General features: G+C 46.7%; 1 protein-coding gene across 2 annotated transcripts; it reads right to left on the bottom strand.

Annotated features, from left to right (window-relative positions):
- Nucleotides 1–6,060: 6,060 nt before the first annotated feature.
- On the bottom strand, nt 6,061–16,338 carry LOC121925656 (cytochrome P450 2G1-like). Of its 2 annotated transcripts, XM_042458063.1 has the most exons (9): nt 16,159–16,338; nt 15,301–15,463; nt 13,942–14,091; nt 13,687–13,847; nt 11,711–11,887; nt 9,749–9,890; nt 8,448–8,635; nt 6,407–6,548; nt 6,061–6,242 (listed from the first exon to the last, which is right to left on the bottom strand). In XM_042458063.1, the coding sequence occupies exons 1-9, from the start codon at nt 16,336–16,338 to the stop codon at nt 6,061–6,063; spliced, it is 1,485 nt and encodes a 494-aa protein (XP_042313997.1). The 2 variants fall into 2 exon arrangements, with proteins under 2 accessions (XP_042313997.1, XP_042313998.1); XM_042458064.1 differs by lacking the exon at nt 11,711–11,887.
- Nucleotides 16,339–23,399: the final 7,061 nt, after the last annotated feature.

Here is a 23,399-nt window from a genome sequence, read left to right as displayed (position 1 = left end):
CTATAAACTGGGTTTTACCTATCATAGGGGCTTGGTAATGTAGTCCATGGATGTTGTAGTGTTTGCTGTGCTGGGAAATCATTGTCTAGCTAGAGAATGCATAGCTGTCTGTGGGAGGATATACTAGGGCCCCATTCCCACTATGATTTAAAGCGAATTGCTGATCGGGTTATATGTCTGTCGCTCCCATTTGAAACCAGCTCCAGTCCTACAGTTTCAATTGTGACGGAGTGAGGCAAATGCAAAAAACCCGCTCTTTCCTGACACTAAATTCTTTGGTGGTTCTTTTGGAAAGAATCGATTCCGAAGCATGTTCAACAAGTGGAAATGAGGGATCTGAATCCCATCGTTCTGAAGGAAGGGACTAATGGCAGAGGGGGGTTTACCATCCCTCCTCAGTTTTTGGGAGATCCACCATTTCCCGCCCCTATCAGCGCTGCCTTTTGCTTCTGATGTGACCGATTGACGCAATGTTGTTTTTTTTTTTTACTAAAATTGATGGAAGATCCGATTCATTGGTTTTGCAACTACTTGCAGCCATAGAACCCAATCAGAAATTTGCTTTAAATCATAGTGGGAAAGCGCCCCTTGACTCTCTCTTTCTCTCTCTCTCTCTCACACACGAATGAAGATTTACCTCCCTGACACCAGGCTCTTTAATATGATCAGTGGAATATTGTACGTACAATAGTCTATTTCCTACTAACTACTAACCACAACTAGGGCAGACCTAGTAAGTCAATGGGATTTACTTATGTATTAGCTCACCATTCAACAATGGTGTCTACCCATAAGATTCCGGCCAGTCTTTCAGCATGCCTTATAATGGCCTGCTGGCCTGAGCAGATGGGCCAGGAGAGCACCGGGGAGTCCCTGGGTTGGCATGCGGATGGGCAGCAGCACATGGAGCAAGCTTGATTTCTGCTGCTCCAGAGGCTAGGGCATGGTGTACTGGATGCCAACTATAGGAAGAGAGATTCCACCTAAACATTAGGAAGACCTTCATGACGGTAAGAGCTGATCAACAGTGAGAGATGCTGCCTCGGAAGGTGATGGAGGAGTCTCCTTCTTTGGAGGTTTTTAAACAAAGGCTGGGTGGCCATCTGTCTCAGGGAGGGCTTAGATGGTGTCTTCCTGCATGGCAGAATGGGGTTGGACCGGATGGCCCCTGGGGTCTTTTCCCACTCTAGGATTCTATGAATAGCAAGGTTTTTTGAATGGGGCATGGCTGGAAGTTTAGAAATACTAAGGGGCTTAACAGACTGCCCCTTTTAGCACCGGATCTGGCCTTTCCGCGGCGCAAAATGGAGCTGCAAAAAGCAGTTCCTTTTTGTGCTGCAGAAAGGGTGCCATAGCTGCTGACGCCGTGGCTTTTCGGTGCTCCTTTGGCGCTACGTCATCTGGATAAGTGCCAGAGGTGCACCGTGACGCTGCCCGCCGTGTGGTGGGACTCACAATGTTATGCCGGGGATGGCATCAGGGCGTGCATCATGCAGACGACATGCCCCCACTCTGCCCTGATGGCCACCTTTGATGCCGGTCTGTCAAGGCTCTTAATCTCCAGAATCACTAAATTACTGTAAAGTTTTTGTAAGGAAAGGAATGCAGCTGTGTTGGTGCTGGGTAAAATCAAAACTCAGCATTGGGTAGAACCTTTTTTAGGGCCACTAAAATGTCACTTCTTGCCCACCTTCCCCATCCCATGCCACTCACCTGTGAAGTCCAAAAGCAGCCAGCGAGGACAGAGGGGCTCTCCTTCCAAGTCCTGAGGATGCCTCTGGCGCAAGGACCACATCCCTCTTGGCTGAAGGAGTGGTGCCCATTGGCTATAAATGCAGCCTCCCTCCAGCTTTGTTGGATCAGTTGCTGGGGCAACTGTACAGCTGCCCACTGGCCCTGAGGCTATTACTAGTCCTTGGTGAGCCAAAATCCATCAGCCAATTGGCACGTCATGAGACTGGCAAAACTGCATTGACCTGGGACCCAGGTGGATCCTCCGGAGCAGCCTGCAAGGGTTCCTCTGTGGCATTGCACCAAGCAGTTACATCATGAGAGCCTCTCCTATCCTTGAACCCCAGGAGTTACTGCAATGTAGCGATACTGCTTGCTTTCTTAGTTCTCACCCCGTTCCCCTGCCCACCTGCCACAGTCTTTCTCTGATCAGGAAAGCCCTTTGCAGCCACCTAAACAGCATCAAGCAGGTGCATGAACATGGGCCCTAAAATAGTGGCCTCCAAGCAAGGAGGGAAACAGAGGTTACAAGGCAGACCTCTGTTGAAGGCAAGAGAAAAATCATAGATCAAGTGGTGCTTTTACTTCCCTCAATTTAGACACTAACGCTCCTATTGATGCAGCCTAGGATCGCATTGGCTTTCTTAGCTGCCGCATCACACTGTTGACTCATGTGGTCCACAGGACTCCTACTAGATCCCCTTCACATGTCCTGCTGTCAAGCCAGCTGTCACCCAATGTATATCTGTGCTTTTCATGTTAATGGCGCACTGGGTGACATTGGCCAAGTCAGCCTGAGAGAAAAGCAAGGGCAAACCACCTCTGAATTAATCCTGAGAGGAAGCACAATGCCGTGGTTGGAGTGCCGGACTTAGGTTCTGGGAGTCCAGGGTTCGAATCCCCCTTACTTGGCCTTGGAAACCCACTAGTTTTGTGTGAATCTGAATTACACTCTCAGCCTCAGGAAGGCAAGGGCAAACCCTCCCTGAACAAATCTTGCTGAGAAAACCCTATTCTAGGCTCACCTTAGTTTGACATAAGTCAGAAATGACTTGAAGGTGCACAGCAACAACTATCACAGAAACGCCATGGAGGTCCACAAGACCCTTCTTCCAAGGCAACTGAGTCCTGGGTCTCTCTCACCGCTTGGAAATTGGGTATACACACGTCACAATAATATTAAATCCACATTGCCCTCGTGATAAAATATGTTTTATTATCTTTCATTCTTGTCAAAATTACACACACACAAAGTAATATCTTGCAAAGTTTAGCATTTTGCATCACACCTTGCTAGAACCTCTAAATCTTTACAGCATTTGCAATGCAAGGAAAACAACCAACTTCAGATATATGTTTCTAATAGTTTAATTTAGTTTGGGAAGTTTGGTAAAATTTAAGGAGTCTCTCTGTCCGTCCGTCTGTCTCTCCCACCTACTTCTTTATTTTTGATCTAATGGCTTCATTCCAGTTTAAGCATCATTTCAATACAGCGACTCAAAAGGCCAAGGTGCAGAAGGCGATGTTCTCAGAGTCTTGCAAAGGAGACTAGATAGCAAACTACGAGATTGTGCACCATGCATGCGAGATGATACTCTAAACTGACAGCCTCACAAGGGTTGTGCTACACCACTTGTCTGCTGAATCCTGATGTTGTGTAATCGACAGTGTCTCTGGCCAGCAGCCGTTGGAAACAGAATAGTCCATATAATTCTATGTCTCTGAGAGACAGCCGGTTGGGATATTCCTGTCTATGTATCAGGTACTGCTTTCTGCTTTTTTGCCACACCTTGTTTGGTGTGTGTGTGTGTGTGTGTAGTATGTTGGACCTTAAATATAGGAATGAAGTACAATGGTTCTCTCCATGGCTATAAAAGAAGTTGGGAGGCTGTCGTTTCTTTGCTGGGCTAATTTGAGTCATGCGCTCCAGTCTAGTTGTGTTGCTTTGCAAATCAACAATAAAAACATGTTCTTGTTTTAATCCTCAAATCTTCTGTTCTTGTTTGGATATTGGGTATTTACTGAACAAGAGGGAATATTTGCCCTTCTTCTGGGCATTAACACTTCCACTGGAGCCAAGGGCAGGGGATGATGGGAGCTGCAGGCCAAAACATTTGAGAACCAAAGGTTCCCCAGCCTACCATGGAAGATGCTGGGATGTAACTCTCCGTTTGCTTTGGATGGCCTTTTGCAATCCTGACAGCCCCTGCAGAGCACCAAACTGGGGAATTATTACCATCATTATGATTATTATTACCCTCCTTCCTCCCAGTAGAAGGACTCAAGGCGGCTAGCAATTTGTAGGTCTCACCCCATTACAGCCAGCAAAGACCAGGTTCCAGGATGCTGGGAAAGTAATAGCATTGGGAGGAGGTTGTTGCTTTTAGCATATTAGTATATTATTTTAGTATTTTAGCATTCAATACTGTTGTGTTTTATTGATCATTTTTGATTATATACTGTATATACTTGACTATAAGTCAACCTCAGAGATAAAATTATGGATTTTGATATGACCCATGGATAGGTCGAGGGTAAAACTATGGGGCATGTAATGGAGGATCTAAAGGAAGAAGCCAAGGAAAGCAATGCCAAAGGACTTACAAAATTTGAGCAGACATCACTGTTTTTGCTCAGCTGAAAAGCTGGATGGATGAGAAAGCAGAGGGGTGTCTAGGGCAGATCATTATTGCACTCTTGCCTTTCATAAGAGTTCCCTTTTCATAAGAGTTAAAGCATAGTACTTACAATGACCCATGGATAAGTCGACTCATGTTATTGTGGTCAGTTTTGGGACCTACATTTCTAGACTTATACATGAGTATATACAGTATGTTTGATGTACTGCCCTTTGGTGAAAAGGGTGTCATCAATAAACATTGTTGTGGTGGTGGTGGTGGTGGTGATGATGATGATGATGATGATGATGATGATGATGTCTGTGTGACCCCAGTGGCCTGGCACTCTCTTCCCTCTGGTTCCTAAGATAAATGTAAACCTTTGCCAGGCCTTGGAGACCCTTCTCTGCCTCTGGGACCTTCTGCTGATACACAGACAACCCAACATGCCCCAGATAAAATAATAACCTAAATGCATTCAGAAATATGAAAGAGATGGATAAGCTGCCATATATTGTAAATCATAAATCATTATCAAAGTGGGGAATAGAAAGGAAACCTTGGGGAGTTTTATGGAGAGACTCTTTAATTCAAACAGTTAAGGAATTTATATCAGTATATAAAAAAGGCTTGACTGTACAGAGGGTTAATTACAAAAGATGTCGAACTATAATCTTATGTTGTTTAAGTGGTGTATAACTATCCTATAATAAAGGACAATATAAAGAGAATTGTAAACGTCAGAAATGTTAAGAAGTTCTGTATTGAGTTTTTTCCTGCCATAATTTACATGTATTTAGGACTATAAATCCAGTGAGAGAAGTAATAGAAATAAGGGAATGTAAGATGAGTATATTGAAGATTGATGTAAATGTAAAGTTTAGGCTTTAAGATTATAACAATATACATTGCAGGCAAATATGAAAATCACACAACAAGGAAACAACAACAATTGGAGAGACAGTAACAACGCACAAAAAGGTTTTCCCTTGGAAGATGTCGGATTGGAAGCCATCAACTTGTTTACAAAAGGCTTTATTCAATGGAGAAGATACAGCAGAAAGATAAATGTATTTACAGCACCTTTTAATTTTACAATCTCTTCTGTTGGGTATTTTTTAAGTTTTCTATATTACAAAGCAATATTGTATAAAGAATGTCAATATACATTCACTATTATTATTATTATTACTATTATTATGTAAATTTACATAAAGATTAAATAAAAATAATAATAAAAAATGCATTCAGAAATCCACTTTTGGGTTTGATTAAAAATGGCGTATTTTTTAACAACGGCAAAGTCCAGCCGTGCAAATTAAGGAGGAATCATTGCTTTTGGGAGCGACAATTCATCCCTTCCTTTTTCCGGTCAGGAAAACGTTGGTCCAGGTGAGTTGGGGGGCATTTCCCACTTGCCATATCCTAAACATGGGGGTTTGCCGAGGCGGAAGAAGAGCCTCTCTGGGCCCATTTGGTCTGAAATTTGGTTTGCAACCATGGTCAGACTCAGACAGGAGGAAAGAGGAAAGACATGCCACCGCCACCATCTCCAAAGTCTTATGGACATAGGCGACCTCCAAAACTTTGTGTCTGTATGCGCAGTTCTGATACAGTTTGAGCAGGGAGAGGCACCACTCTTGTGGTCACCAAGAGGCACACAGGAGGAGGGTGCCTTTGCCCTCAAACGGACACAAGGCCAAGGCTGGGGTCAGCGAGGCTCCAGGCACAGCTGGTAGGCGGGGGGGATGTTCCCGAACCCACTGATCCGGGGGCAGAGGTCGATCTCTCCGGGAGGCACCAGGGCTCTCAGGCGGAAGTTCTGCAGGACGGTGGTGAAGTAGAGGAAGAGCTCCATGCGGGCCATGGCTTCCCCCAGGCAGACGCGCTTCCCTGGAGGAGAGAAGGAATCTATGATTCTATGAAACTATGCCCCTATGGTGGTGGGGTTGAGCTACATGGCCCTTGCAAGCTCTTGCAACTCTTTAGATACTCTCATTCCTGCAATATGCGTTTGAATGAATGAAGCAAGGAGGAAGCAGAAAGGAAGCCGGTACCTGAGGAAAAGGGCACAAAGGCATCGTTCTTCTTGAAGCGGCCGTTCTCATCTAGGAAGTGCTCAGGGTTGAATTTCTCAGGGTTGCTGAAGTATTTGGGATCACGTAAGACTGAGCCAAGTAAGGGGAAGACGTTGGTACCCTGGAAGAAACCGAGGACAGATGGGGGTATTTTAAGTGCCATGGAAATCTCGTGTATAAATCTCATTTGTATTAGACAGTGCTCTGTGCAAAGATGAATTAGAAATTGCTAGAACTGAACTACATTCTGTAATGCAGCATCCAAAGTTGTACCGTTGTGAATATTGGCCAGGCAGCAAGACAAGTTGATGGCTGTTTTCACTACAAGAGGACTATACTACACAAGAAAAGAAAGGCGAGGCTGAGTGGTCCCGTTCGGCAAAAGGCACGCTTGGATGACCGCCTGCCCTTGGAAAGAGAGCAGACGTGCCACAAGGGCATGCAAAAAAGGGGGTTGTGTGCCACCTTGGAGCCTGGGCTGCGGGAATGGAGGGGGAAATTAAGTAAATAAAATTATACATACATCAATACATAGATACATATATTGGTTGTTGTGTGCCTTCAAAGTCATATTTGACCGTAGCAACCCTAAGGCTAACCTATCCTGGGGTTTCCTTGGCAAGATGGAGGAGGTTTCCCATTGCTTTCCCCTGCGGCTGAGAGAATGTGACTTGCACAAGGGGTTTCACCCGTTGGGTTTCATGGCCGAGCTTTGAATCAAACCCTGTGATAGGGGCCAGGCAAGGCTGCATCCTATCCCCTTCCTTGTTTAACTTATATGCTGAAAACATCATCAGAAAAGGAGAATTAGAATCAGAAAAAGGAAGTGTGAAGATAGGAGGAAGCAACATTAGCAACCGAAGATAATGCGGACAATGACACCAGAACATTAGCAGAAGGCATTCAGGAATTGGAACAGTTAATAAGGAAGGTCCAAGATGAAAGCGCAAAGGCAGCTCTGATGCTGAACATAAAACAAAAAGAACGACCACAGAAGAAATACTCAAATTCAATCCAGACAATGAGGAAATTGAAATAGTAAAGAATGTCCATCTCTAGGATGAAGCCTTGACCAGAATGGAGACTGCAGGCAAGAAATAAGGAGATTAGGAATCAGAAGGGCAGCTGTGAAGGAACCGGAAAAGCTACTGAAGAGCAAAGACATGCAACTGAGCACCAAAGTCAGAATGGTCCAGGCCACTGTATTCCCCATCATCCCCATGAATGGATGGGAGAGCTGGACAGTGGAGGAAGCAGACAGACAGAAAATGAATGCATTCAAAATGTGGTCCTTAGGATTGATCCCATGGACAGCCAAGAAGACCAACAAATGGGTCCTTGGACAGATCAGACCAGGGCTCTCCTTGGAAGCAAAGACGGTCAAGCGGAGACTATCGTACTTTGGCCACATCAGGAGAAGGCACAGGTCACTAGAAGAAACAATAATGCTAGGAAAGGAGGAGGGAGGAAGGAAGAAAGAGAGGAAGACCACAGACCAGATGGAGAGACCCAGTTAGGGGCTTATTATGGGCAAGGGTTTATTGCGGGATCTGGGCAAGAATGCAGCGGAGGAGAGGGACTCTTGGAGATGTCTCTTCCACAAGGAAGGCATGAGTCAGAACCCACTCCAGGGCAGCTAGCAACAACAACAAAACAGAGACATAGTCCAATGCTCAAACTACTATGCCAAGCTGGCAACTCTGGAGACCAGGGTTCAATTCCCAGTTTGGCCATGGAAACCCACTGGGTGATCTTGGGCAAGTCACACTCTCTCAGCCTCAGGGGAAGGCAATGGCAAACCCCCTCTGACCAAATTTTGACAAGAAAACCCCATCGTAGGGTCACTTTAGGGTCCCATAAGTCAGAAGTGGCTTGAAGGCACACAACAGCAGCTATACACACAAATGTATATTCATTCCTTTTCCTTCCTTCCTTTCCTGGCTCTCCATTTTATGTTTATTTTATTTCAAGGATTGATATCCCGCCGGTCTCCCGCAATGGGGCTCCAGCCGTGTCTCACCTTGGGGAGGAGGTACCCCCTGAAGTGGGTGTCCCGTGTCACCGTGTGTGGCACGCCCAAGGGGACAATGTCCGTCAGCCTCTGGATCTCATGGATGACGGCGTCTGTGTAGGGCATGTTCATCCTGTCCTCAATGCCAGGGATACGGTGGTGCCCAATGACATGATCGATTTCCTGGTGGACTTTCTCTGCCAAAACAACATTAAAAGAAAGGTTTTAGGTACAGGTTTCCTGGGGCTGGTGGAAGGGCATCATGCTCAGAACATCTTTGAGAGTTGGGAAACCAGAAGATGCCAGATCTCACAGAATCATAGAGTTGGAAGAGACCCCAAGGGCCATCAGTCTACTTCCTCAGATGCATTTGGTGGAGTGGAAGCCAATATATGCCATTGGTATGTGAAGTTGTCAGTCCAAATGACAAATCCTTTGTGTATGGAAATGAAGTTGCAGGTCCCTTTTTAGTGATGGTCCTTAGTGCACAAAGACATAGGGAAATGGTCTTGGTGCATGGAGATAAACTGGCAGACCCAGTTTTGCAATGGGACTGGCCTGTGGGGAGGGGAAGGGATGCATGTGGGGCAGCCCCATGAGGATGGGGTCAGACAGTGTTGAAGTGTGTGTAGTGTGTCAGGAAATCATTGTCTTTGTTCAATCCATTGCTGAGGGACAGTAGTTTATGGATGAATTCTAGTTCTGCTGTTTCTCTTTCCCATCTACCTTTGTAGTTCTTTTGTTCAAGGACTGCTGTTCTGAGGACTGAGAGGGAATGCCCAGGGAGACGGAAATGTTCTGCCACCAGTTCTTGTGTATTCCCATTCCTAATGTCTGATTTATGTCCATTTATTTGATCCTTTGGTGCAAAGACTGACTGGTTTGCCCAATGTAAAGTGCTGAAGGGCATTGCTGACACAGTGTGCTGTGCACAACTCTTCCTCTCACCAGAGGCCAGTGCCATTGCAAAACTGGATCTGCCAGTTCATCTTTATGCACAGAGACCAGTTCCCTATGCCTTTGTGCACTAACGACCATTGTTAAAACTGGACCTGCAGCTTCATTTCCACACACAAAGGATTTGTCATTTGAATTGACATCCTCACATACCAATGGCATATATATGCCTGTGCCTGGTTTCCACTCCACCAAAGTCTATGCAAGCTCATGCTGCCAACTTCTTTCTTTCAGTTAGTCTCAAAGGTGCTACAAGATCTCCCTACATAAGAGAACTTGCATGTGTGTGTATCATGGCAAGAGGATCCCAGCCATATAGGAACAGCCAGCCCCGATCCAAGTGCCCACCTTACCTTCTACTTCTGGGTGTTTCAACAGGAAAAGGAAGCCGTATCTCAGGGTAGAGCTGACCGTTTCTGTTCCAGCAAAGAACAAATTGAGGGTGGTGAGGACCAAATTCTTCATGTTGAATTCACTGGAGGGGTTCCCCTTTTCCTTGGGGGGAAACAAAGGAAGTGGGTGTCTTGAATGAGGGCATGAAGGCCATAGATTTCCCCTGCTGTTGGCAATAAGTGCCCAGAGCACCAAGCTTACTAAGTCTTAACTTGCAAGTTCCCTAGAGCCATCACCACCCCATAACCATTGGCAGCCCCATAATTATGTGCCATGAGAACATCCTCTTGAATATTCTCAGTCTCCTGTCCACTTCAGTCATGCTTTCAAAGAGAGAAAAACAAACCCTTCTCTATCCCATGCATAAATTTGCAGATCTCCATCACATCTGCTTCCCTTCTCAGTTTTCGTGGCTCTAAAGGTGGACATGTGGCAGCATTTCCACCCAGCAGCAGAGCTCCAATCTGTTTTCCAGCTGCCTTTTCTCCTTCATAGAATCATAGAATCATAGAATCGTAGAGTTGGAAGAGACCCCAAGGGTCATCCAGTCCAACCCCATTCTGCCATGCAGGAAATCCAAATCAAAGCATCCCTGACAGATGGCCATCCAGCCTCTGTTTAAAGACCTCCAAGGAAGGAGAATCTATCACCTTCCGAGGAAGGAGTGCATTCCACTGTCAAACAGCCCTTACTCTCAGGAAGTTCCTCCTAATGTTCAGGTGGAATCTCTTTTCCTGGAGCTTGCATCCATTGTTCCGGGTTCATGTCTCAGTTTTTAAAAATCCTCTTGTGTTCTTCTGAGATGGGGTGAGGAGGACACTGTCCCTTAAATATAATTCAACCATAGATATGTACAGTGGCATACCTAGTATATTTGATACCCATGTGGATCATTTTTAATACCCCCTTCCTTCCTTCCTTCCTTCCTTCCTTCCTTCCTTCCTTTCTTCAACGGCCTTTCTGCATCTGGTGAAACTTCGCTTTCACATCCAGCCAGCAAAGCTGCCAGACCCAGAATTTCACACACACCCCTTCCCACCAATGTTTTAGCACCCCATTCCGAAGTGGCATCCGGTGTGGTCCATACCCCTTGCAGCTGTCATGTCCTGCTCCCAGAACATGGACCTGGACTCAAAGGAGATTATCAGAGGGTGGGTGGATGTCTTTGTCCTGTCCTTTTCCCATCCTCATTGCATGGTTGTGAAAAGATTTTCATACGACATTGTGCTCATCCTGTCAGTGTCCCGTCATTAAACTCAGCTGCTGCTTAATGAATTGCTGCTCCCTATAAATCCTCTGAAACCTCCTCAAGCCCTTCCTCAGTATGACACCCCTAAACAGGGCGCTCATATCACTTCTTAGCCTTCTTTTCTCCAGGCTAAACATCCCCAGTTCCCTAAGTCTCTCCTCATAAGGCATGGTTTCAAGACCCTTCACCATTTTGGCAGCCCTCTTTTGGACATGCTTTGGCTTCTCAACATCATTTTTAATTGTGGAGCCCAGAACTGGACACAGTAATATTCCAGGTGGGGCCTGACCAAAGCAGAATAGTATGGCACCATTACTTGCCTTGATCTAGACACTATACTTCTATTGATGCAGCCTAAAATTGTGTTGGCCTTTTTAGCTGCCGCATCACACTGTTGACTCATGTTCAGCTTGTGGTTTAGTACTAGGACTCCTTGATTCCTTTGCTTGCTCATTAGCTGGTCCGTGTCACACTACCAGCTGTGTAGCAACTAGCCTTTGGCTGGTTGCCCAGTCTGTGTTTGGGACAGCATCCCTCTAGTGACACCCCTGGATCCGTATGAATCTTCTTAACTTGGTCCCTTCCTCCCTGCATCCCACAGACCCTTTTCCAGAAATGAAAGGACAAGCCCAAGTTGGGCATTTCCTTGGCCTGGCATGCTTCTTTCTGGCACCTTCTCCATCTGGATAAGGAAGCAGTCGATGAAATCTCGTGGGTTGTTGGGATCGAGCGTTGCCTGATTGACTTTGACTTTCTCAGCAATGAAGTCCTTCAGCTCCTCAATGAGGTGGTAGATACGGTTGTGCCTCCCAGGCAGGTATTGCATGATGCAGGAATACATGTCATAGAGCTGGAAGGAAGAGCAATGCTTGAGTGGTTTGCTACCAACACTGAGATATTCTGAATTTTGGTGTGTGTGTGTGTGTGTGTGTGTGTGTGTGTGTTTCCATATGACCCCAGATGGACCCTGCCAGGCAGTCCTCCATAATCTCTAAGGCAAGGGGACATGTCCACAACACATCCAAAGATGCCAAACAGGTAATACCATTGGGGGGAAAAACCCTTGGGACATGCTAAGCAGACAGTTTGGGAGTTGCAAAATGGGATATTGGCACCTCCATTATCCGAAGGATGTCTCACTGGATGAGCCTGATAGGCTTAATGAAGCACCTATGCCCACCCTCAGTACTGCCAGACCATGATTTCACCCATTGATGTGGGATCACTTTTACCCAGAGGCTAGATCTGGCCTATATAAGGTCCCCCAAAGCCTTCCATAGAATGCTATCTTAATAATAATTAATAATTTGTTTTATTTATATACCGCTATTCCAGATATCATAGCAGTGAACAGCAAGTAAGCTAATGAGCAAGTAAGCTAATTTGCCCCCAACAGTCTGGGGACTCATTTTAGCTCCCTCCTCGGAAGGATGCAAGCCTGAGTCCAGCTTGGGCCCTTTTGCTGGTCTTGAACTCGCAACCTTGTGGTTTTGAGTGAATGGCTGCAGTACAGGCATTGAACCACTGCGCCACCAGGGCTCCTTCCATCTTGGTGTTCATGGGGACACTTTGTCACTGTGCTCTCCGAACTAGCTCCAGCCCAGCCCTTCACTCAATGACTGAGTCCCATGCCACCTCAACCAGTTGGATCCTGAAGCAAGTCTTCGCTTGTGTAAGTATTGCCATCAGTTCTGCCTCCATCTATTCAAACCTCCTCTCTTATTTCCTGAGTCTTATAGAATCATAGAATCATAGAGTTGGAAGAGACCACAGGGGCCATCCAGTCCAACCCCCCTTGTATGAAGATGTGTGTGTTACTGACTTGCTGTATGGTTTTCCCGCAATAAAAGAAAGATTTACTCATAAGAAGTTTGCCTTTGCACAATTCCTTTGAATCCACCTTTCTATTGGTATACACGAAGGGAAATTGTCTCAAGGGCTATTTGTAGCCTAACCCAATATTTTGAGCTAAATAAAATTCCCCAACATAGACTTTTGACTAGAGGCCCTTTCCATGCACCAGCTGCATCGGATTGGTTCCAGACAAGGTATCTATCACACCATCCCCTTACTTCATTTGCTGGATTTATGGGTGAGGCACAAAAAGGGCATGCTCCACTTGTAACTTTACGTAGACTTACGTCATAGAGGTGCTAAGAAACCCTGTTAGTGAATTGCAAAGATGTATGCACAGGACCCCAGCAAGAGTGGCCCTATGTGCATCAGGCTCTACTGATTTGTGTTGGCCAGTGTCCCAATACACAGTGGGAGTGATGCGCATTGATCCCTGTTGTGCATTGGTCATTTTCCTGAATCTCCTACATAGTAATGTAACAGCGGCCCTTTGTTGGATAGAGATGCCATGGAACTGTCCCATTGTAATTCTTGCAGAGGCAAGTCCACATACGAAGACATCAGTCCTCAACAAGATTCTGGCTGAAGTTATCAACTCCGGTGCTCTACAAGGGCAAACATATTTTTAATTCTTTACCCAAAGCCCAGTTCTTCTTGGATTCTTGCAAAACAACTTCTTGGAATTTTTTTCCAGCTCCTAAGAGTTGGAGAATTGCAAGGAACCTCCAGAAGTGGAACATTTTCCTCCTATCTGGTGAAAGGTGAGTTTCCTTCCCTCACCTGTTGCCCACTTACCTGTGCCCATGGGGTGCTCATCTCAATGAAGCTTTCATTTATCATGTGCAGCAAGGAGAGGAAGGTCCTGTCTTCGTAGTCAAAGCGGCTGCCAAAGACGACGGAGCTGATGACGTTGGAGACCGTGCGGCTCAAGAAGAAAGTGGGTTCAAAGGGCAGACCTGGCAAGGATGGAAGGGAGAGCCATGGGTCCCACCTAGGAGAGACCCCTCGCACGACCCCTGGAAGCAACTGGCGCAGGTGGCCAGCACCAACCTTGGGTTTTCCTGAATTCCTCCATCAGGTACTGAGCCTCCTCCTGGATCCGCACCTCAATGGACCGCTTCCCCATCCCAAAATTCCTCAGGGTGGTCAGGGAGAAGCGGCGCAGCTGCTTCCATCGTTCCCCATTGGCCAAAGCGACCCCTGGAAAGGAAGGGGCAAGTGTTGACTGTGAAGGACAGCCTGGGCAGGACGTAAAGTTGTTTTGCTCCAGTCCAGTGCTTCTTATACTGGAGGTTGGTGGTGGTAGGAAGGCTGCTCCTTTCCCCAAATACATGGCTCAGTGTGGAAGGCTCTCTGAAGCCCCCATGGACATTCATAGAGTTGGAAGAAACCCCAAGGGGCCATCCAGTCCAATCCCCTTTTGCCAGGCAGAAAGACACCATCCAAGCCCTGACTGGGACAGATGACCATCCAGCCAGTTTAAAAACAGCCTAAACAAAGAAGGAGACTCCATCGCTCTCCAAGAGAAAGTGTTCCACTGTCAGACAGCTCTTGCGGTAAAAAAAGTTCTTCCTAATGGAATCAATTGAAATCTACCCTCCTCTAACTTAGAATCATAGAATCCTAGAGTTGGAAGAGAGCAACCACTCTCCAGCACTCTCCTAAATGATATGATAGCCCTGTTTAAATACTTGAAGGGATGTCACACTGAGGAGGGAGTAAGCCTGTTTTCTGCTGCTCCAGAGAACAGGACACAATGGATCATAGAATCATAGAATCATAGAATCGTAGAGTTGGAAGAGACCACTAGGGCCATCCAGTCCAACCCCATTCTGCCATGCAGGAAATCCAAATCAAAGCATCCCTGACAGATGGCCATCCAGCCTCTGTTTAAAGACCTCCAAGGAAGGAGACTCTATCACCCTCCGAGGAAGGAGTGCATTCCACTGTCGAACAGCCCTTACTCTCAGGAAGTTCCTCCTAATGTTCAGGTGGAATCTCTTTTCCTGCAGCTTGCATCCATTGTTCCGGGTCCTGTTCTCTGGAGCAGCAGAAAACAAGCTTGCTCCCTCTTCAATATGACATCCTTTCAAATATTTAAACAGGGCTATCATATCGCCTCTTAACCTTCTTTTCTCCAGGCTAAACATCCCTATGGAGCAATGGATGCAAGCTCCAGGAAAAGAGATTCCAGCTCAACATTAGGAGGAACCTCCTGACAGTAAGAGCTGTTTGACAGTGGAACACACTCCCTCAATGGAGGTTTTGGTGGAGTCTCCTTCCTTGGAGGTCTTTAAACAAAGGCTGGATGGCCATTTGTCAGGGATGCTTTGAGTGAGAGTTCCTGCATGTCAGGGACTGGATGGCCCCTGGGGTCTCTTCTAACTCTATGATTGTAAGTCTACTTACCAAAACCGTTGAAGTTGCGGTCAAGGGAGGCCAGCTCTCCTCTCCCACTGAATTCCTCAGCTTGATCCACCAAGGCTTCCTTCACTGCTTCATGCCCACAAAGGACCACAACTCGGCGGGGTCCCAGATGGACCGTGAACACGGGGCCATATTTGTCCTTCAGCTGCAGGAGAAACCAAAGCTCAGGAGTTCACAGGCAGTTGGGAATCGGTGTGTGTGTGTTGCACAACAGAGGTTTATACTGTATATTAAAAAATCACAGGTAACATGGACAAAAGTGGATGGAGCAAAGTCTCCCACCCTTTCCTTAATAACACAAGAATCTGGGAATCATCCAGGGATTGGTGGGATATTCAGGAAAGACATAAGGGATGATCTGTACAAGGCAGGATTAACTGATGGTGATGGCGGCTCTTAGGAGTTTATCACATGGGGAATATTGGAAGTTTAAACAGGTAGGAACCCGCAATTATTCAGTGTATTAGGCACAATTGCGCAAGTGATATGAGTCTCCTTAAGCCAGGTGGCCCCCATCCTATACCTGTGCATTTCATTTTTCCGCCCCAAGTGCAGTACCTTACATTTCTCCCTGTTGAATCATAGAATCCTAGAGTTGCAAGAGACCCCAGGAGCTATCCAGTCCCTCACCCTTCTGCCATGCAGGAACTCTCAATCAAAGTCCTCCCTGTGACAAAAGCCTCCAAAGAAGGACACTCCTCTACACTCCTGCAATCTGAAGCATGAGAGCTCTTGAACACTCAACAGGCAAGTGCCCTGGGTTCAAATGCTCACACAGTGGTTCCACCAGCCCCATCCTCTCCAGAGTTCCTCATGCCAAAGACGGGGCCAAAAACTCACTGTCAAGAAGGACTTGAAGGCATCATCAGTCTTCATTTGGAGCAGGTTGCCGATGAAGGGCAGAGGGGTGGGACCCGGGGGCAGCTTCCCCTCCTTGTGCATCCGCTTCCAGGCAGAAAGGAGGGCCAGGCAGGAGAGGCAGATGCCCAGAAAGATGGTCAAGGCCCCTCCAGGCTCCATGGCTGGGCATTCAACTGGATGCTTTGGCTCCAGTCTCATCTACACGCCTTTTATAGGTACCTGCCCTGTAAGCTCAGTCTCTGGGTGCTTAGTAAATACCAGGAAAACAGATTGGATTTCAAGACAAGGTTCAGCAGGAGCCATCACCTTTCAGGAGGGACAGCTTTGACCCAGTGCCAAAATCCTGGCATGCATTTCCCCAAGACTGGCCTTCCAGCCTTTGGGAGCGGGTCCAGAGGAGGATCACCAAAATGGTGAAGGGCCGTGAAAGCGTGCCTTATGAGAAGAGACTTTCTAGGGAGCTGGAGATGTTTAGCCTGGAGAAGAGATAGTTAAGAGATGATATGATAGAGCCCTGTTTAAGTATTTGAAAGGGATGCCATCTTGAGGAGGGAGCAAGCTTGTTTTCTGCTGCTCCAGGGAACAGGACAAGGAGCAATGGATGCAAGCTCCAGGAAAAGAGATTCCACCTCAACATTAGGAGGAACTTTCTGACAGTAAGGGCTGTTTGACAGGGGAACACACTCCTTTGGAGTGTAGTGGTGTCTCCTTCCTTGGAGGTCTTCAAACAGAGGCTGGATGGACATCTGTTGGGAATGCTTTGATTGTGATTTCCTGCATGGCAGAATGGGGTTGGACTGGATGGCCCTTGGGGTCTCTTCCAACTCTACAATTCTATGATTCTATGATTCTACAATCACTACATTGGCTGCCTATTAGCGTCTGGGCTCAGTACAAGGTGTTGGTTACCACCTATAAAGCCCTACATGGCCTGGGCCCAGTCTCCTTGAAGGAACGCTGCCTCCTCCCATACAATCCTCCCATACACTCCAATCCTCTGGGAAAAACCTCTTACAATCTAGAAAGACCAGGCTGGTGGTGAAATTCCCGGAGGTCCTTCTCTGCCTCCGCTCCAAAAACTTGGAATGACCTCCGGAAGAGATTCGCCAATGATCCTCACTCAAGGCTTTAAAAAAGGCGACATAAACCTTTCTCTTCCGGCAGGCCTTCCCCGATGGATAATGTCCAGAACCAACTGAATCCCCCTCCTTTTATTATTTTTCTTAGTTGTGGTTTGTTTTTTAATTTTGATGTATTGTTATGCACATTTTAACCATCTTTTACTGTTTAATTTTATAGTTGGGAGGGAGGGTTGGGGCCTTGTGGGGCTTGTTGTTTTTATTGTTGTATATTGTATTCACTTTGCTGTTACTCGCCTCAATCCTCAAAGCGGAAGAGGCGGGATATAAATAAATATTGATGATGATGATGATGATGATGATATAGTAAGGGCTGTTGGAAGATGTTCCCTTGGAGAGTGGTGGACTCTCCTTCTTTGGAGGTCTTTAAGCAGAGGCTGGGTGGCCACCTGTCATTGGGGATGCTTTGATTGTGAGTTCCTGCATGGCAGAAGGGGGTTGGACTGGATGGCCCTTGGGGTCTTTTCCAACTCTATGATTCTATCACTCTATAAGGCTTGATGACCCTCTATTGGGGTTGATTTGATTTTGAATTCCTGCATGGCTGGATAGGGATGAACTAGATGGTCCTTGTGGTCTCGAAAGTAAAAGGTGGTGTGATTTTGTCCATTTTCTGCAAGGGTTAATGTCGCGTTAATGTTCAATTAACCCAAAGTGTCTGAAAACAATGCCGCTTCTGCAGGACATTCCCGGGATCTAAGCCCCATTTATCCATGGGATTTGGGCACCCATGTGACAGGTCCCTCTAAAATCTAGGGGCAAGGAGTCTTTAAGCTGCAAACAGTGGGGTGTAACCACCAAAGAAAGAGACTAAACTCCTCTGCATCCACTCAGACAAGGATTCTGGGAGTTGTATTCTTTAAAAAGTAACTTTTCCACACTGGTTGGAAGGCAACCATGGCACTCGGTTTGGCCCATATGTATGTTTTACCCTGCCCAGTATGACCCCTGAATTCTGTGGTTTTGCCATTGCATTGCATTGTCCTCCCTGCCCCACTGGCCAGGATCCACTCAGTGTCCTCCTACTCCTGTGTCAATTCTTTGCCATCTGCAATTGCATTTCTTTTCACTGTTGTGCAACAGATGTATTGGGTTCCTGGTTGTGTAACTGGTGTTCTACAAGGGCAAACATTTCTCATGAGATTCCATCCAATTGTTTGTCCTGAATGAATAGGATTTACCTGGATGCTGACTCGCCATTCAACCATTGATTGAATGGGTCTACTCTAACCAAGAGCATGTCATTGTAAGAGCCTTTTGCAGGCAAGTAAAAGCTAGCCTTGGTTCTGCACTTATGTAAAAGAAGACTGTGTTTCTCCCAGAGCAGGTGAAGTTATGCAACCCATGTGCTAGCAGGACAATAATTTTGTCTGCCTCCTCCTCTTTTGTAATCCTGACATTTGCATTCAAGTGTCACACAGTCCCCTTGGGAACGGATGCTGGGTGGAAAGAAAGGCTAACCCATCTTCTAGAAAGTTTGAATCCTAGAAGCATAGAGTTGGAGGAGACCCCAAGAAGGGCCCTGATCCAGTCCAACCCCCTTCTTCTGCCATGCAGGAACTCACCATCAAAGCATCCCCAACAAATGGCCATCCAGCCTCTGCTAAAAGGCATCCAAAGAAGGAGACTCTGCCACTCTCCATTGATGGAGTGTGTGCCACCATCGAACAGCCCTTACTCTCAAGAAGTTCTTCCTAAAGTTTAGATGGAATCTCTTTTCTTGGAGCTTGCATCCATTGTTCCTGGTCCTGTTCTCTGAAGCAGCAGAAAACAAGCTTGCTTCCTCCTCAATATGACATCCCTTCTAGTATTTAAACAGGGCTCTCATATCACCTCTTAACCTTCTCTTCTCCAGGCTAAACATACCCAGCTCCCTAAGTCATTCCTCAAAAGGCTTCATGGTTTCCAGAACCTTCACCATTTTGGTCTCCCTCCTTTGGACACATGGCTCCAGTTTCCCAATGTCCTTTTTGAATTGCTTTGCCCAGAACTGGACACAATATTCCAGTTGGGGCCTGACCAGAGCGGAGTACAGTGGCACGGTTACTTCTCTTGATCTGGACACTATACTTCTATTGATGCAGCCTAAAATTGCATTGGCCTTTTTAGCTGTTGCATCACACTTTTGACTCATGTTCAGCATGATCTAGATCCCTTTCACACTTAATAATAATAATAATAATAATAAAATTTATTTATATACCGCCCTTCTTAGAATCAGGTCGGTGTACAACAAACGGCATACAACAACATAATAATACAAACATAATTTAAAAACAGCACAGTACAATAAAAACAATAAAATTCGTGCCAGCTTGACAATGCTGAGGGACAGGGGGGAGGGGAGAGCCTTCTGGGGCGAAATAGTCAGCGGCAGGCCTGCTCGAAGAAGTAGGTTTTCAGCCCCTTCTTAAATTGGGCTAGGGAGGTGGCTAAGCGGAGCTCAAGGGGCAGCGAGTTCCAGAGGTTGGGGGCCGAGATGGTGAAGGCCCTCCTAGAGGTGGAAGCTAATCTAGCCTTTGGAACTCTTAGAAGTTGCTGCCCAGATGTTCTGAGGATGCGGGGCGGATTATATGGAGAGAGGCGGTCCTCCAGGTACCCTGGGCCCAAGCCATTTAGGGCTTTATAGGTAATAACCAACACCTTGTACTGTGCCCGGAAGCGAATAGGCAGCCAGTGAAGATCTTTAAGCACTGGTGTTATATGACTGGCCCTGGATGTACCAGTGACCAGTCGGGCTGCCATATTCTGCACTAATTGCAGCTTCTGAGTATGGTACAAGGGTTGCCCCATGTAGAGCACGTTGCAGAAATCCAGTCTAGAGGTTACCAGAGCATGTACCACCGTTTCAAGGTCCCTCCGGGCCAGGTAGGGACGCAGCTGGCGTATCAGCCGAAGCTGATAACAGGTGCTCCTGACTGTTGCATCCACCTGAGATGTAAGGTGGAGCGACGAGTCAAGGAGCACCCCCAGACTGCGAACTGAGTCCTTCAGGGGGAGCGTGATCCCATTCAGGACAGGTGGAGCCACAGCCATCCCTGGACCGGGAGATCCTATCACGAGTACTTCCGTCTTCTCTGGATTCAGGCTGAGTCTGTTGTCCCTCATCCATCCCATTACCGACTCCAGACACGCCACGAGAGGAGAGACACCATCCTCAGTCACTGCATCAGTCGGAGACATAGAGAAAACTATTTGGGTGTCATCAGCGTACTGATAACCCCTCGCCCCATGTCTCCGGATGATCTCTCCCAGCGGTTTCATGTAAATGTTAAAAAGCATGGGAGACAGAATGGCTCCTTGAGGGACCCCAGATGTTAGGGCCCTCCTATCAGAGCGCACGTCTCCCAGCTGCACCATCTGGAACCTCCCGGAGAGGTAGGATCGGAACCACTGGAGCGCAGTGCCCCTGATACCCACCTCCGCCAGGCGCTCCAGAAGGATACCATGGTCTATGGTATCGAAAGCTGCTGAGATGTCTAAGAGCACTAACAGGGACACGCTACCCCTGTCCATGCCCAGACGGAGATCATCTCAACCCCATAGCCTGCCCAAAAACCGGTTTGAAATGGGTCTAGATAATCCGTTTCATCCAAGATCGATTGAAGCTGGATTGCAACCGCCCTCTCGATCACCTTCCCTAAAAATGGCAACAGCGAGACTGGCCGATAATTATTGTGCAACAGGGGGTCAAGGGAGGGCTTTTTTAACAAAGGTTTTACAATGGCCAATTTCAAATTAGTTGGAAATTGCCCTTCCCTCAAGGATGTATTGATAATCCGGCGTAACAGTGAAGTTACTGCCGGTCCCCCCCTGTGCCGCTAGCCATGAGGGACAGGGATCGAGAGAGCAAGTTGTCTTCCTAACACTTCCAAGGATCTTGTCCACATCCTCGGTACTGACAGACTCAAACTGATCCAGTTTAATGGAGTCCACGGAAGCTCTGGATGCCTCTACTCTTGGTTCTGCTCTAATACTGGCTTCAAGACCTTCGCTTATCCGAGAGGTTTTATCCGCGAAGAGGTTGTTAAATTGGTCACAGCAGGCCTTAGTAGGTTCAAGGATCTGGTTCGGGGCAGGAAGGAGCTGAGTTAGCTTCCTGACCACCCTGAACAACTCTGCTGGACGCGACTCCGCGGATGCGATACGTGCACCAAAGAACGAGTTCTTTGCTGCATCGATCGCCTCTCCGTAGTCCTTCAAAAGAAGGTATAGGAGAGCCTTGTCGGCTAAGCGCTGGTGTTTCCGCCAGGCATGCTCTAGCCGTCGCAGTACCCGCTTCCTTGCCTGGAGGTCTTCCATATACCAGGGCTTCTTTTTGGAAGCAGGCCTGAGAGGACGCTTGGGAGCGATACTGTGTATAGCCCTGGAGAGATCCGTGTCCCAGATGTTGGTCAGGGCATCAAAAGAGTCGCCGTCATTTCCAACCATAAACCCCTCTAGAGCTTCCTGGAACCTTTTGGGTTCCATCAGCCTTCGAGGGTGGACTTAATAATAATAATAATAATAATAATAATAATAAATAAAAATGTTTCCCCACCTCTCCCAATTGGATCAAAGCGGGGTTACAGACTAATAAAATCACAGTACATATAATTAAAATTCTCTAACCAGTTATAAAAATTAGATCCAACATATTAACTAATGGTTAAGAATAACCATACAATACACAATACAGTACAATCGGCAAATAAGCAGCATCTCATTCAGGGGCATGTCAGTCATTATCTTATAACATATCTGGTTATGCTTGACGAAATAGTTCAGTTTTCACTGCTTTCCTGAATATCTCTAGTGAGGGTGACAATCGGATGTCCTCAGGAAGGCTGTTTCAGAGTCTCAGCCTGAAAAGGCTCTTTGTGAAGTGGAAGCATATTTGGGATTCGTAGTTTCCAATAAATTCCTGCCCAATGTTCTAAGGGTGCGGGGCGGATTGTATGGGGAGAGGCGGTCCCGCAAGTAACTCGGACCTGAGCCATATAGGGCTTTATAGGTCATAACCAGCACCTTGTATTGTGCCCGGACATAGTCTTGTCAACCATGTGTCCCCCATAATCCTATATCTATGCATTTCATTTTTTCTTCCTCAGTGCAGAACCGTACATTTCTCTGTGTTGAAGTTCATTTTGTTAGTTTTGACCTCGTTTTCTAATCTATTGAGGTCATTTCGAATTTTGATCCTGTCCTCTGGGGTATTAGCTACTCCTCCTAATCTGGTGTCATCTGCAAATTTGATAAGTATGCCCTTTATTCCTTCCTCCAAGTCATTGATAAAGATGTTGAATAGCAAACTGGGCCCAGGACAGAACCCCACTGGACATCCCACTGGTCACTTCTCTCCAGGATGAAGAAGAGGAGCCATTGCTGGGCACCCTTTGGGTTTCGCCAATCAACCAACTGCAAATCCATGTAACTGTTAACAAGAGAAGGTTAAGAGGTGATAGCCCTGTTTAAGTATTTGAAGGGATGCCATACTGAGGCTGTAGCAAGCTTGTTTTCTGCTGGTCCAGAGACTAGGACCAGGAACAATGGATGCAAGCTCCAAAATAGATTCCTCCTCAACATTAGGAGGGATGTCTTGACAGTAAGAGCTGTTTGACAGTGAAAGACACTCCATTGGATATTTTGATGAAGTCTCCCTCCTTGGAGGTCTATAAACACAGGCTGGATGGCCATCTGTCAATGGCGATGCTTTGCTTGAGAGTTCCTGCATGGCAGAATGGGGTTGGACTGGATAGCCCTTGGGGTCTCTTCCAACTCTATGACTCCTGTCCAGCCAATGGCTTCCCACTGGGGGAGCTGGTTGTCTACTGTGGGGAAGGACATCCAGGACCAGCGTGGTCCATCCTTCTTTGGGGTAGTTCCAGTGTCAGGGCTCTTCTTACATTCCCATGTTCTTTTGGACAATTTGGGAAGGACTTTCTGTCCATGCTCAGGAATGTGTTTGTGCATAATCTGATTAAGCATTTCTCTGTTTGCAAAGACACAATGGGGAGCTAATCTGGACCATCTCCATCAGAGGTGCAGAGTTACTTGCTATTCATGCTGGATTTGCCAGTGTTAATCTTGTTCTTGCTGTCT

The sequence above is a fragment of the Sceloporus undulatus genome, chromosome 3 (assembly GCF_019175285.1).
Source record: "Sceloporus undulatus isolate JIND9_A2432 ecotype Alabama chromosome 3, SceUnd_v1.1, whole genome shotgun sequence".
Taxonomy (NCBI): Eukaryota; Metazoa; Chordata; class Lepidosauria; order Squamata; family Phrynosomatidae; genus Sceloporus; species Sceloporus undulatus.
This window is presented reverse-complemented; position numbering and strand designations above follow the sequence as displayed.

Excerpts from the sequence above, each read along its gene's own strand:
- LOC121925656 (XM_042458063.1), bottom strand. The coding sequence starts at position 16,338 with ATGGAGCCTGGAGGGGCCTTGACCATCTTTCTGGGCATCTGCCTCTCC. Across the intron at positions 11,888-13,686 it reads TGAGCACCCCATGGGCACAG|CTCTATGACATGTATTCCTG; the intron begins GTAAGTGGGCAA and ends TCTTCCTTCCAG. Across the intron at positions 8,636-9,748 it reads GAAACACCCAGAAGTAGAAG|AGAAAGTCCACCAGGAAATC; the intron begins GTAAGGTGGGCA and ends TTGTTTTGGCAG.